The sequence below is a fragment of the Varroa jacobsoni genome, unplaced genomic scaffold (assembly GCF_002532875.2).
Source record: "Varroa jacobsoni isolate VJ856 unplaced genomic scaffold, vjacob_1.0 scaffold_642, whole genome shotgun sequence".
Lineage (NCBI taxonomy): Eukaryota > Metazoa > Arthropoda > Arachnida > Mesostigmata > Varroidae > Varroa > Varroa jacobsoni.
Window position 1 is genome coordinate 97,604 of NW_019213544.1, and position 19,392 is coordinate 116,995.

The 19,392-nt window shown below is 38.1% G+C and overlaps 1 protein-coding gene and 1 long non-coding RNA gene across 6 annotated transcripts in view; both read right to left on the bottom strand.

The window, feature by feature from the left end:
• Window positions 1-2,524, bottom strand: part of LOC111262291 (uncharacterized) — a 34,961-nt gene extending 32,437 nt beyond the window's left edge. For 2 of the 5 annotated variants that reach the window (XR_015311873.1, XR_015311872.1), the window contains exon 1: window positions 1,284-2,043. This is a non-coding gene — a long non-coding RNA (uncharacterized LOC111262291). Of the gene's footprint in view, window positions 1-1,283; window positions 2,044-2,106 lie in introns of those variants that run through there. The other 3 variants (XR_002681504.2, XR_015311874.1, XR_015311871.1) reach the window with 3 other exon arrangements.
• A 10,059-nt stretch (window positions 2,525-12,583) lies between these two features.
• LOC111262288 (uncharacterized) lies at window positions 12,584-19,386 on the bottom strand. The gene is made up of 7 exons (XM_022836436.1): window positions 19,157-19,386; window positions 18,651-18,740; window positions 18,207-18,254; window positions 15,270-15,334; window positions 14,469-14,666; window positions 13,555-13,648; window positions 12,584-12,997 (listed from the first exon to the last, which is right to left on the bottom strand). The coding sequence occupies exons 2-6, from the start codon at window positions 18,655-18,657 to the stop codon at window positions 13,631-13,633; spliced, it is 336 nt and encodes a 111-aa protein (XP_022692171.1). The 5' UTR covers window positions 18,658-18,740; window positions 19,157-19,386; the 3' UTR covers window positions 12,584-12,997; window positions 13,555-13,630.
• Window positions 19,387-19,392: the final 6 nt, after the last annotated feature.

The window sequence follows — 19,392 nt, forward strand, 5'->3', positions numbered from 1 at the left end:
AGAACTACGCTACAAAAGGTAATAATAACATGAGTAGACAGGGCCGAATGGCTTTGCCATTGTTACAATAAACTTGAATAATATGGGATGAGAAAACCTTCCTCCAATGACACAATTGACGACTTCCGACTACCGTCTATTCCGATGTGATATATATATATAATTTGCGTATCTTTGCATAACATTAAAATGATCCAAGTGTTTACGAACTCGTGGTAGTATTTGGCCAAAAATGCGAAGGTATAATGGAAGACACTTTCTGGGACTTCTGCGTGGCCATAATATATATTATGTTTATTGTTGGGGAACTGTTTGTTGGTCATAGATGACAGTTCACATATTATGCTATAGACACGTCTAGTCTGTTTGTGCGGCGTGGTTAAATTCAGGCGTAAACTACTCGTTGCCATTGTAGTGATTCATTAACGGTGATGAATCACTGATTATTACAAAAGTTTACCGAGTGCTCAGTTTGTAACGTCATAGCAGCGGCTCAAAGGGTTCAGTCAGCACATGCTTGGCCTCTGTTGTTTATAAACTCGACGATGTATGTGTTTAGTGCGCTCGGCCTTGACATGCCGACTTTGAGTGAAAAGCCTGAGGCAAAAATAAATAAATAAACATTGGGTTTGTAATATAGTAATGGCTGTCCGCTGTTTTTTTACCCGGTAATATGGTTCTGACCTCAGAAACAACAATCGCACGCTTCTACTGTAGGACCATATATATGTACACCTATGAATGTGCTTTTTCCAATTCAGGGATAAACGCAGTATTTTATGATTACTATCAGAAGGAGTCCCGAACATAATAACTGTAATATTATCTGAATACCCTTCATTTATACTACTAGTCCGAATGAATGGTATTTATTAGGTGGAGGTATACATCGAATGCAAATGTTATGTTCGAAACTAAGTTAAAAGCTATTTAGTTAATAAGTGATGCATAAATCGTGATTCCTGTTGGGCCAATCATGTTCCTATTTAATGTTCTAATTTGTTCAAGTGTACTTATCTGAAAAGCCCATATTCTTTGTCTAATGTTAGAATGGCATAACCGCGATGCAATGGCACGTTTAGAAATGGCTGTCAATAAAGAAAAGTGCACTAGAATTTTTCTAAACACTTACAAAGCTTTTTAGGACCGGCAATTATTAATTTCATCATAATAATAATTATCATCATGATAATTATTAGCAGGAGCCTCAATATATTAGCTAGTAAGTTAATTTAATAAAAATTTACTAAAATTAAATTTTATTTATTTTGACACAGATTTACCTGGACTTGGAGGACCTTTGTTATAGGCTTCCGGATTATGACACCGCTTATACTAGTTAGATACCGCACTTACACTACCTCGGTTTCGTTTTACTTTGAAATTACCGCCATGTTTCTAATCGCGCATGCGCAATAACCCAGCGTAGAAAAAATCCTCTCTGTTATCTGTATGGGCAGATTTGGACTCTCACTTCCAGCCGAGCACCCCATCAGACACTCTTGAAATTTAACGAAGAGATGGGTCTATTAAGTGCATCGACATTTTAGTCATTGCCTTGAAACATTTTAAAATCAACACACCTTTCCGCCGAGTGCATAATATCCGATATCCAAGTATCTGTTCAAAATAGACCTTCCGAACTTGTAACTAGTTCTGACACACGTTCTATATACAGTTCGGACCACTTGGCTACTGTAGAAAATTTTTCAACTCATATGTGATTTCACGATCCACGTCGCCGAGTAACTTCTACACGCACTGAACATCGAGTCCGAGGGGGCAGAAAACTTGAGGCGAGTTTAATGCACGTGGTTTATCGAAAGCTCGGTCGTGTTCGCAATTAAGCACGCATACAAAATCAGACCTGAGCAGAAAAAACATTCAAACACATACATTAATTTACAATCTCTACATCGTTTGTTATTCATAACGTTATCCTTTTTTCTCACCGATTCGTTATTCAACTCTTAATAGAGCTTCATGAGCAAACAATATTCACTGTGAACTAGACAGCATTTTATCCTGTTGTAGTAAAAATATGAGTCTGTATAGTAAAATTCGCAACTACATTTTAAACTGAAGAAGTTTTGCTGGTCACCTCACCCGTTCGATCTCTTTCCCCATCATCATTCTGCAGAATAGCGTTCATAGCGTGGAGACAGAAAGCGTTAAAAGCATCCACTTATTCACGGCGATGATGAGTGCGGTGGAAAACAATTGCAGAAGAAGCATGCCGGTGCCATCGATGAACTAAATTGACTAAAATATCTGGGCAGCGGATCACCGGAGGCAAAAGAAAGGTCAAGGTCACCTTAAGCGAGCTGCGAGCGAGGTCACTCTCACGTTTAGTCCTTATGCCAATAAGCGTATTCCAATGTACAATACGACTAAGTTTAACTAGTTGAGTTGCGAATAGGCTTAACAAAAGCAGCAGAGAATATTAACACACCGTGTGAGTCACGTGTGAGTGCTTGCCGTTTGTCGAACTAGACGACCAACAACAAAATGCGTTCGATCATTGGTCAACGTCCTACGTACAGCGTCTACAAAAAAAACCTAAATTAGCACATCGATGTTACATACACGGTGCCCTGATAGAACGAAAGCTGTTAGAGAATACTATTAGCTTAATTCGTCTGATAGGAGCAACGCAGTTTGCGGACATGAAACCTATAAGGGAATTCTATTGATCGTTAAATAGCTAAATGCTCAACCGATAGGATCGGTGTCATTAATTTACCTGTACTTACTGATAGCAATATAATATAAAGTTCGACGATATCCTCAAACAGTGAAGCTAATAATGTTTTGACCAGAATTTCCAATTAGACATGGCCGGTCCAGTAATTATTAAGATGTTCATGGTAAAACGATTATGGGCGATCAATTCTACTCGTCTAAAGCGCCGTATATAGTGAGAGTTAATAATAGCTCAAATCGTTGCTTTGTGGCCCCATTCCGGGTACTCTCAAGAAAAGTGCAGATCTTTACTTTCGCATAAGGTCATTGCTCTCAACACCGCCTTCATTTTCCTCACTAAGTATGACATCCTAGATTGGCCAACGACTAAAAGGATTATTCAAGTATGTCACATAGTTGAATAAGTTACTCAGCTAAATTATATCTTTTCATGTAGGATCTAATTTCCATATGCTATGCTAACAATGACATGCTCAGGGTTCGGACTGATTGAACTAACAGATCGGCACGGTTGATACAACAAGCATTTAGGCTTTCGTAAGGCCACAGATCTTAAAGAACAAATAATTTTCAAAGATCCAGTCAAATCAAATTCAATGCCTGTAAAAATCATTTTCTGTTGTGTTGTGCTTAATAGTCCCGAGGCGTAAGGCCTTACGATCGCTGGATGTTTGTTCAGTAAACTTAATCATTTATATTGAAGCCATATTCAAAGAAACCTATTGATATGATCCGAGGTGTTCAAGCGAGGATTGAGAGCGTGAAGATGTCGGCGCTATTATGGAAAAATTATTTTTTTAAATCTTCCTGAAATTACTTGTTCATAAATGTACAGGTTTCGTATCACGATTGTTTAGCTCGACACGAAGTCATTTGAAGGTTTGATAGTGCCGAAAGATATTGCTTGTATTAGGAATATCAATAACCTAATACATTCAGTGGACAAAGAGAATGTTTACTATTGTTTATCTGCTACTAACGAATTGATAAATGTGCCCATCGTACTCTAGCAATTGATGATGTGAAATATTTTTGCGTCTGCCTCTATTTATGGTGTTTGCTTTTTATTAATTTGATTTATTTTTCCCTTTATTGCCAGAAAAAAATGCTTATCTATTCTATTTAGAAGGCGGATTAATAAAGAAACAAACAACACCTGACTCTTACAACAAACATCATAGTGTCCTATGGCAGGTACTACAGACATGACTACTTTATCTTACAGATATAGGATGATTTTACAGATCACAACTCCTTCATATCCTACAAAAAATCAACGAAGCTGTGCGTGTGATTCTGAGCGGCATCAATAGAGCAAAATATGATTAAACTTAAGCACGTCTTCTTAGAGAAGAAGTGTAGCTTCATAGCAATTCATGAAGACCTATCCTTCTGTGTTAAGATACGAAAACTGTCGAAATGGGCCAAGCGAGTCTGTGCATTCATCAACCCAAGTAACGCCAAAATAAAATTTTATCAGCTCGTGATCTTCAGTGTGTTTTACTGAACGAGTCATTATAATCAAGTGCTTCCGATTGAATAAAAAAAAGTAATATATGATAACATTGTTTAGCTTCGGTACTAGTTTAAAAAAAGTCACTAAGAAGTTCGTAAGCCTTGCTAAAAAAAAATATGCTAAATCATAATTTGGTCGTATTCGATTTGCTCGATTTAATTTTCTTCCTGACTGAAAATCTGCATGAAAAGCCTTTATCTATTTAAATACGCGCCGTTTTTTTAAGTCGCTACATTAACACAAGCTTCGCTCAGTACTGATTGAGGTTTCAACACACACACGCACGCACAAAAACATGCGTCTAAAAAAAATATTTTTTTGATATTGCAGAGCTAAGATAAATTATATTCACCATTGTGTTACTCTATTATTATTGGATGGCCTTTGAGTACAAGCCACGCTACATAGACAAGACGGAGCTGCAACGGGCATTTGAATAAGGCCACACTACCGATCGTCACGACCCTCTACAAAAAACGATTCAAAATACGAAAAAAATAATCGAAAAACGTTTAGCAATCTTATACGTAATCTGGTGTTCATCTTTGGGTAACAATTAATTTGGGTGGGTGTCTGTCTTTTGAAGTTATCTTGTATCAAGACGCTTTTTTGGTAACTATTTTTGCCACAAGCTTTTTTTATTGAGCCCTTTCATAAAAATTAAATTTAGTCGTTGTCTTACACTAATGTACATAACGGACAAACATACTGTGTATAGGTAAAAAAAAGAAAGAAGGTTATCGTTTTCATAATTCGACTTTAGCTTTTCAAAAACAGTAGTCAGCAGATTCTTCCGACGGGTTCTGTTAAGCCATGGCCAAACGATTTTTTTATAAGAAGTCAGGCACTGAATTCGAACCAAAAAAGGATGTGTGATCTATTGGCCCAACTAGCAAATTACCAGTCGAAATGTATATGCATACTTTCTTTTGTAGATGAAAAAAAACAGACGAGCACCGCCGATTGTCAGCAGTCTACCAGTGGATCTACGTACATTGATTTACCTACGCCTGTATGAAACAACGGTTAATGTCGTCTGACATTCTGATCGTAATCCCGGATCACATACTGAAATTGCCGCTATCACAGTCAATTAATTATTACGACGACGACGACGACGACGACGACGACGACAAAAGCGGTAACATGCAGCATCAATGCACGTCATAGTTAATTACGAGTTTTCATTGTATTTATGAGGTCGTTAGAGAGGGTGACTTTGTTGTTTGTTGCTTTTGACATTACCACTTAACTTCGAATTGGGGCCGAACCAAGTGACGTGACAATAGATCTTATGCGACGCTGCTGCGTTCTAAAACAACAACATCGACGATGCATTCTGCAAAACCAGAATTACTTTAGGAATCTGACGATGAATGATGGTGCTGGTAGCGGCGTTACTTATACGAGTGGGTAGATTGCTGCTCGCGTTTTTCTTGCCGTCGCTGCTGTCATGAGCTATCGCGTGTCCGCTTTGATCGTCTGGACGAAGCCGTCGGCCACGAAACCGAATGGGTCCGAAATCATGTCGAGGTGAGTGCCAGCTTCAGTCTCTGAATCACTACTCATAGATATTGTGAACTAACCGTTGCATCGGCGCTGCCTTGCCACCGTAGCCGCCATCACGACTAGCGCGAATCAGTCGAAAATTTGAACGCCGCCGGCTATGCGGGACCACCGTCGAACAAATCAATCTTCACGGCACGTTGGTCTGCCGCTGCTGTTGTACCGCGGCACTGGGTCACCACCGATCGCACTCAAAAGCATCGGTGTTCCTGCCAACATATTACCTCATCAATTCTTGCAGGCGAAAATATAACAACAAGGTAAGGCATCGTTAAACGTTGACTCGTTCCCAAATAAACGAAAACGCTCCGCATATGAACATATATACACACACAGATTCGTTTTACGTCACGTAAACATTTGATACACATTTCGCGCGTACAAGCTCAGCAATCCAGCTGACGCCGGCCCGAGATGTGTCAGCGTCGCGAGTTTCGAGATCCTGGCAGATCTCTTCGGGTTTTTTATGGGCTAGAGTGAAAAAGGGGCGTAGCGGCTGTTCCGTCTAGATTGAAATATCATTGATGTATTTGTCTCATTGGGGAGTCAAATGATCGCGGACGATAGCGTGCACGCGCGCCGAGTAATTCATTCGTGCAAATGATCCCTTCAACATTGGTACAAAATTCGGGTGGAACACTATTTGATAGTTATTATTCAATAGTCTAGGGAGCTGGAATCGTTTTATGATATACTGGCCGTTCACGGCGAACGTTTGACATACAGACGAGCTTCACTCTGTATTAATGAATTTAGTAGTGAAAGCTTGCAGCGAAGATTGAGCCCTTTGAAAGCGTAAACTAATGTACGTGGGCACTGGATATACTTGCTAAATATGATACGAATTTACGACCAGCCTAAAGATAGTTAGCTAATAGCTTCGGTATTAAGATGAACAGAATATGAAAGCACGATGTTAAGCTGATCTTCCATGATGTAATCATGAGAGAAAAAGAGTAAGTTGTAAAAACAGCGTGCGTACTGCGTTTTTCTTTTCGAAGTAATGAAAGTTATTACGTAGATCTCAAATAACTGCTAGACGCTCGTGGCTTCAGTGTTGTACTCTCTTGTCTAATCAATAGATAACCTTGACGATTGTTCCTTAACTTAACACGTCGCCTTCGTATGTAACAACTGTTGTCACATTGATCAACTTGCTTATATCCTATTACAAGATATTGATAACGATACAAATCTTGAAGGCTTCAACACAAATGTGTTACACTCAAGACGAGAAGTAAATAAGAGGAAGATATGTACGTCGGCGGAAAGTGAAGAAAGACCGTGCGTCGTAATACGTATACACTTGACGTACTCTCATAATGAATAATTGGAATCAGCCATTTCGGGGTATTCGTTACAGATTTTAATACAAGTGATTTTTGTACGAAGTTCTTATTTTATACAATGATTGCTTAGTAATCGTTTTTTTTTGCTACTACAATCGTCATTTCTGCAAAGCTACTGTCGTCGCAATTCAATCAACGATATTTGTATGAGGGTCTTTCACTCTAATGTTCTTTTCGCACGAATGGAGTGCTGCATATCGAGGAACTGAAGTTGTCATTCAATAGTATTTCGTAACGCATACTCGAGAAAGATGGCATATGTTTAATGGCAAACAATAATTTCATAGATTTGTTGTTGAGTGATGGGGGATTGTGGGCGCAAGAACAGTGAATTACCAAATATGAGATTTATTCAAACGCGTACGCTACCTATTAAATCAGTTGTCATTGTCGAAACCTGGATTCATTTCGCTCTGTAGAGCGTCGGCCTATTTCAGGCGCCATTGATTTCGGCCAATTTGGCGCCACTGTGATTCAGATATACGCAGTGAAATATGGCGAATGTAGTTGGGTCAATTTCAAGGTATATCATATTTGAATAATGTACGCGACATATATTTTTTTTTTTCGGTCAGATCAAATGCTGACTCTAAATAAAGTATTGTATTTTTTTGGTTTCTACCTTAATCATAGGTTGCCGTGAACAAACATTTCCAAGTGCGGCGAGTTTAGTAGTATAGAGGAATGGACGAGGCCAGACAGGCCTGTTTCATCTGCCACCCCATCAGCTGGTACATTTCCATCTTGTCTTCTATGGCTGATTACTAAGGAAACTTCCCGTTTTATTTACAGCATACGAAGCTGGTTTCCTTATTCCTACTGTACAATCTGTGCATCAATCCTTATTAAATCCGAGTCTACATTTGCCTTGCGCGCCGTTTTAGCTGAGCTGTTTTAGCATGAGCACTAGGTTTTGGCCTAAATAAAAATCCCTACCTGCTGTGAGTACCAAGTAATTCGTAGAAAACATCATACTTACATAAATATATTCCGAAAGTACTTGGTATCAACCAGCTTTACCACGGGCGCCACAATACTGTGCTTACTATACTGACAATGGTATATCACTCTATGAAAAAAAGTTCAGTGACACTTTTCTATAAATCTATATTTCTTTTCCTTATCAGTTTTCAAATTGCGGAAGTGTAGAGTAGCCAGGGTATTTCTGAAATGCGACTCGTATGAATTCAGATACGCAATGAATCGTCTTAGATTAGAAATTCCTGCTGAGTCCCGAATTCTACGCGTTAAAGGTTGATAGCTGACAGGTCCTAATACCTAAATTTCTAGTTACGTTTACTATCAGCTTGCTGTCGTTTATTTAGATGGCGGCGAATTTTGAACGAGCTCAATGTACGCATTGTTACCAGACGGGTATTCGTCGGTTGCGGTTACCCTACTTCATCTAGTCTGTTGTTCGTTCGCAGTTATATAAGTCCATTCTAATCTGAGCCTGAACTAAATCTATAAAATTGATCAAGGATTTATTAATCATACTTTATTAATTTGTTCTTATAATGATTAATGTTTTTTGCCACTTCGTCGATTGGCGCTGCGAACAATTGCGATAATTTATATAGAACGCTATGTTTAGTTTTAACCTTGCGAATGACGTTTCCGGCCCGCTACGCTAACAATTAGGTACAAGAGCGTATAAAAGAAGAAAAGTTAGATTTCAAATAAGTTTATCGAAAGTTTTGTATCAATACCAAGGAACAACTCCTTGTTTCTTTCGGGATTTTATAGTGAATGTTAATTTCGATGTCACATCAACGGAACGGTTACCACACTATGTTTTTGACCTGGCTTGAAACATTTATTTTAGGTAAGGAAAGACGTTCTGTACTTTTGCTCAGCTCGTTGAAATTAATCGGTTGGCAACAAAACATACTCCTCCTAGAGGGAAGAGCATACGTCAAGTATTACACTTGAAATGCTATTTTCGCTTTAGAAGGCTAAGTGGCAGTATCGGAACATAGCATTTCTATTCAGCTCAACAAGAGGCTGCGGTTGGCGCTAAAAAATACCCGCTTCACATAGACCTCCATGTAACTAGCTCTCTGTCGGTCAGCAGTTTTTCATATTATCTATACATTAGTTTATATTAGCTTCTGCATAGATAATATAAAATATAAAGAACCTTATAGCTGAACTTCTAGGAGAGTAAGAACCCAGTAGGAGCGACATGATCAGGGTACTAGAGACTTAACCTGCGCTACATCTAGACAATAGTTTGACCGTATATTTATCGATTATAGACATTTCTATAGTTGCGATCTTCTGTAAAACGAGTGTTCTTCGTTCGTACCAGCTATCCCAGTATGCTAACACTTTTTGCTCATTCTGTTAACCTATGAGCGGCATTTATCTCGTGGTGACTATCCTGCTCAATATATGCGTTGGAACTGTCTAACAGAATTGTTGCTACGCTGCAACTGTCTCATCAGCTTGTTTTATGATTCTTGATAGATGAATACTTTTACAAACGTCCTTCTGAAACTTCGTCATATTAATGAAGCTATCCTATGACAACTTTCCGGTTAGAGTGATTATCTTCGTTCAGCCGTGGTTGCTTATTTGATTCCAGCTTCCTATCCGATTGCCCTAGTAAACTTTTAACTTTATGCAATTACTTCATAAATCTCACTGTTTGGATAAATAAGAATTACGTCAGTTTCAAAATTGTCAATATAAAATTACATAAATTTTATTCAACATCTAACCATGCTAACTAACTTGGCTCATTCAGACCCGCGCCTTTCTACCATTTTCCTCTTTTCAATTGAAAAAGTGTTATAGTCTACATGCTTTTATCCTGCTTTCCATCCTAATCAACCCTGCCATCTGAAAGAAGTATTCGTCTAATCCAGGATGGTTTGATCAACCGCTGTACAATTTGATTGTTCCAGCATCACCTCCCTTTTTTAGGGAAAACTGTTTTTTTAAGAAAACATTCGCACAACTACAACAGGTGAACTGATATGGTCAAGTGTTACATTGCGGCGCAAAGTACTACGTTGCAACTGAATCAGAAGAATACACAAAAAGTCGAAAATTACCCTTTAATTTCAACCTTTCCACCATCTTCAAAAACCTGAGGAGACAACTTTGTAATAAAAACTCTCGACCGTTACCAAGTAAGCGATCCATGATATTTATCCAACCTGCTCCATCTTGTGCATAGACATTTTCCGGGAGGGCACTCCAACAATCCATAAGGAATCTGTGCTCTCTGAGAACTAATTTTCGGTGGAAGATACCCGCAGGATTAAGAGCCATAGTACTACGTATAGAAGAACTAGATGAACCTGCGGGCTTCGCTGCGCGTCTTTTTTTACCATTTTTTTAATGTAATTTATTGATGTTACACATAGGACAACGTAAGCTATAGGCCAATCATCAGCCGACCGGATTCATATGGCGTTACATCTAGCCCTAACTTTTCAAATGTCATTTATTAATTTTGATTGATTTGTTCGGAAAACCGTACAAAATCTAGCATTTAATCTCATCCTGACCGATACAACTAATCGGATTTGTAGCCCTTTTCAGGCAGTATTTGAGAGATAGATGTGACATTTTTATCCGGCTTGTCGACATATATCGACGAGTAGCAAAAAATCGTGTTAATAGAAAGCACCATACTACAGTTTCACTATTCGAACAGCACGTTCCGAAAATTGAGAATTCAAATAAGAATATACACAACACTTCGATTCAGCTTATTAAGAGCTCTCGGTTGGTGTCAAGAAGCACCTTTCTACATAGACCTACACATAAATCATTTTCACTCCAATGTAACATAAACGAAGTAGTTACCACATGAAATTTTTGCTCTCTTCATGGCGAAACATCCATTTTTACAGCTTGTCGAAATCCATCGGTCGACCTTAGGAAAAGCAGTCAAGGAGAGATATGCTACAAAAGAAAAGCAAATGTGTTCGAATACATTTTTGAAAAATTTACAACGACGTCTGTCTGTCAGCTGCTTCAATCTCTTGGTAGACATTGACTAAAAATCCGTTAAAAAATGCCTATTTCCGCATCTTTCCTTTTTATTGCAAAGTACGCATTTCGGGTATATGAATATGCATACAGTTTTTACCTGGCTTGTCTGTGTCCATTAACTGGTTCTAAAAAACCTGCCACAAAATAATTTCCTTTGATGGTTGCATTATGGAATACAGTTATGATCCTAGTTTTTTTCGTTTAACTACTACCATTGAGAGCAAAAATTCTGTATGCGTGACCTGGAGTAAGTCGAGTGTAATACTGCACTTATCTAGAAAAATGACGCCATACTGATATGCGCTAGGAACTCTCCAGGAATCGTCTAAAATATTATGTCGATGGGCCTTATATCAACGGAAAGGCCATTACGTTCGAACAAAGTGGGAATGCCAAGAACACTCTGCCCTGATTTTTTGCGAAAAGCACAATGCTAATCTTCAACGTTAGTGAAGTTTGTCGACGCCATTCTAGACAGGTGCAGAAACTGAGTGCAGCTGCACACGTGAAGACCTTTTAGATAGCTTGAAGCACCATATTATACGATTTGCGAGTGAAGATATGTCCTTGACCTCTCCTTTTCCCTGCCACTGTGCAATGTATTTTTTCTATCAAACTTGACATGTTGAGCAGAGATCCAAAATTCCAGTGTATTCGAAAAGATCCTTGACGCTACGCAGTTTTTTCTGGATGTTTAAATGTCTCTCTATTTAATCAACGATTTCTTTCTTTATTTAATCGCACCTGCCGTGTGATATATATATTGTGCTTGAATTACTGACCTTTTTTAGGTTCCTCAGCCAGAGGTTTAGTCGTTCAAACGATCGCGCCAACGGCAGGATGTTTAAAAAATCGACATTTCGGAACGGAAAACTCCTAGGATTTTCGAGATATGTAACATACTAATTACTAATATCTTACTGTCGTTTTAATACTGTAAAATTTTTGTGGTATTGAATTTACTCTTGTCACTTTTTGACGCCCTTTTAGGAGCGCTATGAAGAGAGCTGCAGTAAAGGTTCGCACCTATCACACAATTTCCTGTAATCAGGTGACGTGTAACGTGTACGTCAATGGAGTACACGTTGCAAATCTATGCTTACTGCCTAGCTTTAACACATAGTTGATTCTCTATCTGCTCAGTGACTGTCCGCCTGCTGATCAATCATCTAATATCCACTAGTCTTCAAGGATCTGAGACCTCGTTTTTCTCATAGGGATTATTAGCTCTAGCGACTTATTGATGAAGTCTGTTAATTTTAATGAAATTAATAGAATTCACGGGGCCAACAAGTTAGGCTTATTAAATTATGTTTATGTAGCTTAAACGTTCCGTCGATGCCGTACAAACTAGATCACTCTACAGGACAACGAACTTGAAACACTATGTTCTAGCACCGTAGTGCTATATATAACGCAAGCAATTATACACAACCCAGCGTACAAATTAATAATACATATAAATTTATTCAGTCTTCAAAGAGAAATCACATAAATGTATGATTCGAGCTTACATTAGAGCAGGCTACAGTTGAGGTATTACACACTCATTCAGCGAAGACATTTGTAAACTTAAACATCGCGGTAAAATGCTATCCCGGTACGCACGTTCTCTTTTTATCTGTTTGATTGTAACAACTGGGCCTTATTTTAACATTATATTCCCATAATATAACATTATTATCAAGGTACTCGATAGCAGTGGAATTCTCTGGTTCTTATTTTCTGCCCACATTTTCCAATGAAGTAGATGGCTCCTTAATGCGTTCTCTACCGATCACATTTGGATCGCAATTAACTTTAGAGAAGGGCGATTTTCCGGTCCTCTGTTTGTATTTGTGAATATGTGCTTTGCCTACAACAAGAAAAACGCAAAAACAGAGTTAAAAAATGTACTTGTACTAAAAATCGTGATATATCTTAGGGTACTTTTGAGGTTAGTACGCTCGAACGTAAAAAATAAACTGGAATGTATTACAACAAGATCAATCTACTTTTTTCTCTCTCCTATCTAATACGTGCAATCAGTATTGTTAGAAACGCACGTCTGGGTATTAACTTGAAGATATTAATGAATTGGTAATAAGTTCAAATGTAATTTTCTGAATTCTAATAATAATAATAATTCTAATTCGAATACAGTTAAGCATGTACATACATGTACAAAAGCATATTTTATAGCATACGTCGCGTACTGTCTTAGTACATATTATATATTAACAGTAAATAATAACAAATGAGTAATATAGTAAGTGTTGTTCTGTTTAAAAAAGAGTTTTTATGGATATTAACGAGTCTGGACAGTTTTTTGTTCTTAGTATTCAATGTTTAAGAGTGCCACTACTGGGTGGATCACTAATATGGGGCGGTTTTTTTGTCACAATAACAAAACAAATCCGTAATTATTCATACCAGCTATTGTATTTTGCATTGATGAGCTCTGCTTCATTCCTGCCTCTAACAGCGATCATATCTTAACCAGTTCGGGTTAATGCGCGTCTCGATGCTGTAATTATATATAATAATTTATTTAATAACACAAACAATCATAGTGGCACCACTGAGTCTCCCACATGTCAGTTAATTACATCCCAAAAATGCTACATTTTCAGAACATAAGTTATTCAAATAGTCCTTCTTCAATTCGTAAACATCTTTTAGGTCATTAACGTGTGTTAAGTACGTATAAATGCACAGACGTATCGTTGTAACAATGCAGATTCTGGGGCTGGTTCAAAGTGCGTTCCGTTACATTTCAAAATAGCCAAAAAGTTAATTCGACGGATGTTTCAGGGTCGCATGTAAACGGCTAGCAAGTCAGACGGCTGATTTCAGCCAAGCACAAAGTTCCTAAGCGCGGCAGGGATTTATCCAGTGCAAAAAATCTGGACGATCGCTAAAATCATCACAACGACACACAATTTTCTGCCGTGACGAATTTGTGGTTTTGTTTGAGAGAAATACCTGCATACGTCAGGAAATTTATAACAGTGGACGAGTAGATGCCTCCTGTCTTGAACAGATCACCAAACTTTGCCCCCTATCAAATGGACCGCCCTGTATCTGAACGTCCTTGCTTCGATATGCTCAGACTAGTAAAGAAATGCTCATAAAGGTTACAAAGAATGTGATACGTCTAATACTGCTAATATAATAGTGACTGACTGAGTGACCAAAACAACACTTCCGCAAGGGTAAAGTCCAGTTTCAGTATCAATACACCAACACCTCGCAGGAGAATTTGCAGTTCTTAACACGTTAATTGCAATGCTTTTAATCTTCTAATAGGAAAAACAGCCAGATTGTGTTTAGGACGTCTACATTACCGTGCTACGCGTCAGATTCCGACCCTTGCGTGTCCTGTGTATAAGAATGATGATTACGTTTGTAACAACCAGCGCCAAAAGGATGCAAAACACGATTCCCATGACGACCACTGGAACCATCCTTCTTTGTAGTCCTCTCCCGCTTATAACGCTTACATCGATATTGAGACTAGCCAGTTCGGGGTCACGACAAATATCCTGGTAGAAAATTTATTTATTAGTCAGTTCTGATGAAAACACGCTTCCCTCTTTGTGACAAAGGCCGATTGATTGCGTTATCTATTTGAATGTTTAAACGTAAATGTTATCCTATAAACGTTTTTACTTGGCGTGAGGTGCAGCTCTGAAGACTGCAGTAACTTTACTGACGTTAGTAAACGACGTCAGAGTCAGGTGAATTAAATTGTCTATAGAGGATTCGCTTCCGTGCTGAGACTCAATGCATTGCCAAATAATTTAACCTTTTCATACCTGCTTATCACCCTATAATTATACGTTTGATTACTGTGAACGATATTACACTTTGTAACAATGGTACATTGTTACGAAGTGGCTCCTCTGCACCACGACCTATATCATGCAGAAAATATATTGGCACTGAGAGATTTCAGACTTAGTAAAATCCGCTGGACGTTTGCGCATGTTTATATCCTATAAGAGACTGGCACAGCCTATATGGATTGAGTTAAGTCTCCGTTGAGACGAGTTCCAAAGAGAGATACGTAAGGCGAAAAGTTACGCAGGCCGTGTACAATTTTGTTAAGACCTGTATACCGTTGATGTTAAAGAGTTAATGCTCACCTCTTTGATGATCTGTTCGAGAACTGCATTCAATATTCTAGATTTTGGCACGACAACAAACGAATCTGTAAGAAGAAGGTATTTGACGTTATTCAAAGATAGGTTCTATAACGTAAGAAACACCCAATAGCATTTTATGCTAGTAAAGTCTAGCTTTCAGTGGTAGAAACAAATAATAATGGTATGTTTTTTTGAGTATTATTGCTCATTTCATTTTAATATTAACCATTTCTAGTAAATTTTCAGAACCAACTTGTTGTCCACAACGATTTGGATACGTAATGACCGCAAGTCGTTAACATTGTTGAACTTATTCACTCGAATCGAAGGGTCCCTTTCTAATCGTGAAATCTAATACAAGATAAAAAAAAAAAAGCTCGCCTAGGAAATTATACATTCTGATAAAAGGAGAGCCAGATTTAAAGAAGTGGATTCACAATTAGCAGAGAAATGTAAGGGTAACGCGCGGGAAAGTTTGAAATTTGCAAAAAATAGTTTTCAAGTTAAAGAAAGCGGACGAAAAGTACGCAACCAGCACATACTCCAAAAAACAAATACGCATCATTGTCTTTATTTTCGAAGATGACGACATCTCCGAAGAGTTTACTTAAGCACAGTGCCCTATATGCTCTGACTGTTCGCCGCCGCTACTGTTAATAAATTCTCGTTGTAACTTTGCTATCTTATTGGATGTTAGTGTAGGCCAACACCTCAGAAGATTTGTAACTACTTCATGGTAAGAGAGTTAAGCGTTGCCTAAACGGCAGAGGAGGGTCGTATCCAGCCGAAAAAATTGACCTAGCAAAAGGGCCTTAATCCCTTATAAAGCTTAGCACAGATTGAGGTAAGCATAGAAAAGAAGATTACCTTCTTGCTGTCTATACGACTAACTCGTTACGGAGTATTACGTGTTGTTGTGATGTGCTATACTGTGTGTATATATGTGTCCATTGGCCATGGAAATGACATCTATGCTTGTGTCAAAGGATTGAATAGACCTTACGTTAGGTCGTAGCCAAATGGCATATAACTTGATGGAGAGTTGATTTATATATATATACAGCTATGAAGTGTCTCGCATAATTGCTAGACCATATATAAACTGATTTACCTTAACGAGCACTGTCCAAAAAAGTGAGCTTTTTTTTTAGAATCTAGTGTCATCGACAAAATGAATCATAGATAGACGAAGCGCGTTAGTGGCGTGATAATAATGAAAATTATTTACTTTTCTTTCAAAAAATTCCGTGAACAGACTAGATAAAAAAAAAAGTGGAAATTGAGGCTGGAAACCTCGAACATCTACGAAACTACCTCTATATATATATATATATATAGCGCTTTGATAACATAGTTTTGATATTTTAGGGACATTAAGCGATTTCATTGATTACTAATATGCTTATTTTCGCCTTGGCTTTATATGTAAAGCCATCACCCTCTTAAGTAAAATTTTACCCTATTCTAGCCCCTCGAGGCTTGTAAGTGTAATTTGCTTTAATTTAAAATTATCGTTTGATCTCTTTAATGTTAATGCTATATCGCAAAGCCAAATATTCAGAGGCTGATGCCGCCGTTGTTCATATGTACAGTGTCTGGTGGGACCACTTTTGTCCAGCGATGCCAACCTTGTTCTTCCACCACGTATTATGTCAGGGAATTCATTCCAGACTGACATTTCTTCTTCATAACAATGGTCAACGTAATAGAATTAGATTGATCTCATATTTTGAAATTTCGCTATTTTCGTGATATTTTGTGATACGTTTCATTTTCTGAACTCTTTCAAATCTGAAATTGTCCACTCGGATATGGTAATTCGAGTTTTTAGCTGGCCGGCTGTATTTAACCATAGAAGATCAGAAAATCTAAGTACCACACGAATATAGGTCCTACCCTGGAATTACAGCGACGGAGACAGCAAAGGTTCTACTAATAGAAAACTGTGAGTCCTTGGCTTAAAAAATTCCTGGGAAATTCTGAACTGAGAAACCCAGGTTCGGTGTATATAAAAATAATCTATTTCTTCATTTCAGTTAAATAAAAAGAACCGGATAAATGGGTGCCAGATGATTTGAGCGAGGACCAAAAACAGAGACGCGTACTCCTCTTTACTCTCCGGTAGTCTAATGCAGATGTTATCCACTACAGCTTCGTAGGTCCTGATCCGTCGACTACTAATAACTGGAGGTAACGAAAAAATCTTAGTAGCCGAGATCAGTGATCAGAGATAAACCATTCAATTGTTCGACAACGCTTGACCTCACGCAGGAAGAATTATTATGGCAAAAGTTCAAAAGTTGTAGTTGGAAGTTTCCTGTTGTCGAATATACTCGCCAGAAACTGTTCCCACAGATTACCTTTCAAAATCTCCACAATTTTTTTCATAGGAAAATGATTCAAATCCCAACGTGATGTCGAAATTGCATTTCGAAACTTAATAGATTCTCGTACTCTAGATTTCTACAACGGCAAAATTTGCAACTTACTGTCCGAATATCACAAGGTCATAGATGCATAATTTAATTGAACACAAATGAACGAATCTATGAAAAAGTTTGAAACTTTCGAATTGACAATGTGTAACAGTTCGCCCTGAATGGCCTAAGAAGACAGAAGACAGGCCTAGACCAAGTCTAAGGTAACTGTGTGCGCGCTGAGTTTTGTAAAGTTTGAAAAAAACGAATATTGGTATAGATGACGTAGTAGTCGCTTTTTGTCTCGCCTATTTTTAAATTTCGGTGTTTTTAAGCGCTTAAGGGAAGACACTTCTTATTTTAATGAGGTACATAGCCTTGAGTTCAACAAAAGTGACTGTAATTAAGATTTCACTATAAAGATATGATCTATTTTTGTGGAGCATGGAACTGGTGTTAATAACACAATTTAAAAATGATCTTAGCTTGCAAAAAATTAAGCACATTGATTTTAGGATACCTTCATGTTGTTTCGCAGCTATAAGCTCTATGCTGAGAGAAGTACGTTCTGAAAAAATAGAAAAACCGTCAAGTTAGTTAACACAGCTTAATAAAACGGCGCCATATTAACTGACGTCTAATAACTTTATTCACTTAATTGTATTACTATCATTCCACTTCTGCATGATCACTGCGAATGCTCTTCCATTTGCTAACGCACAACTTATTTAAGATAAGTTTCAATCATTTTAAAGAGTCCCGGCATTTATCTATAACGGTATGTCGATGCTGTTACTGAATGTCTACTCGGTTCCTGCTTCAGTATGGTATTACTTTATTGGGAAATGTTATTGAACGATGACACTCGAATAATTGCAAGGCAGACTTGTGGAAGTTAAGCCTGGGAGCCAGTGTCTCATTGCTAGTCTTTAAGTGAATATGTTGAACTTTCTGTATGGAATACCTCGCATCGGGATTGCATTGGGAGAACCAAGATGTAGATCGTTTTCGTTGACGTGAGCTTTTGTCAGTTCCTGATTTATCTGAAATATTTCTGTTTACTCAAATTCCACATTAATTATCAGTAATAGACCCAGGCTCTTTGTGCTGAAGGCAGTCTTATACGATAAGAGACGCTCTGGACTGCGATCAACGGTTCGTTGTAACCTACCTAATCGGCTCAAATGCAGAGCACAGAATAGTTAGGGCAAGCATAGCCCGGATTGAAATAGATTTTTTACGACTAAGTTAAAATCAGATAATGTCTACCACGTCTCTTTATGTCCATCAGCAGTAACGTAAAATATTACCTGTCAGATGTTTGCTCCACCTAAATTACATTGCAAAAGTTTCTCCCTTGAGGGAAACATTGAGAACGTAGAGTAATGGAATACTGACAAACACTCTTTCTAGTCTTTGTGGCAGCTAGTTTACTATAAATAGCAATTTAAATAGACCGGGTTGCCTTACCCTTATTTGGCTCGCCCCTGACGAAACTCCAATTAGAAGACGCCGATTTATCATGTTCAATTATGAATATTTGTACGCCATCGCTGTTCGCCGAAGACACTGATACCTTACTTAGTTGTAGAATTCGTTCACTCTCGTTATTATATCCGTTCGCGCTTCTCTTGTGAACGCTGTTGGTTATATTTGTAGCAAGTAAAGCGCTATTTGTTGACCTTATTTTCGTGTCGGTATCTGAT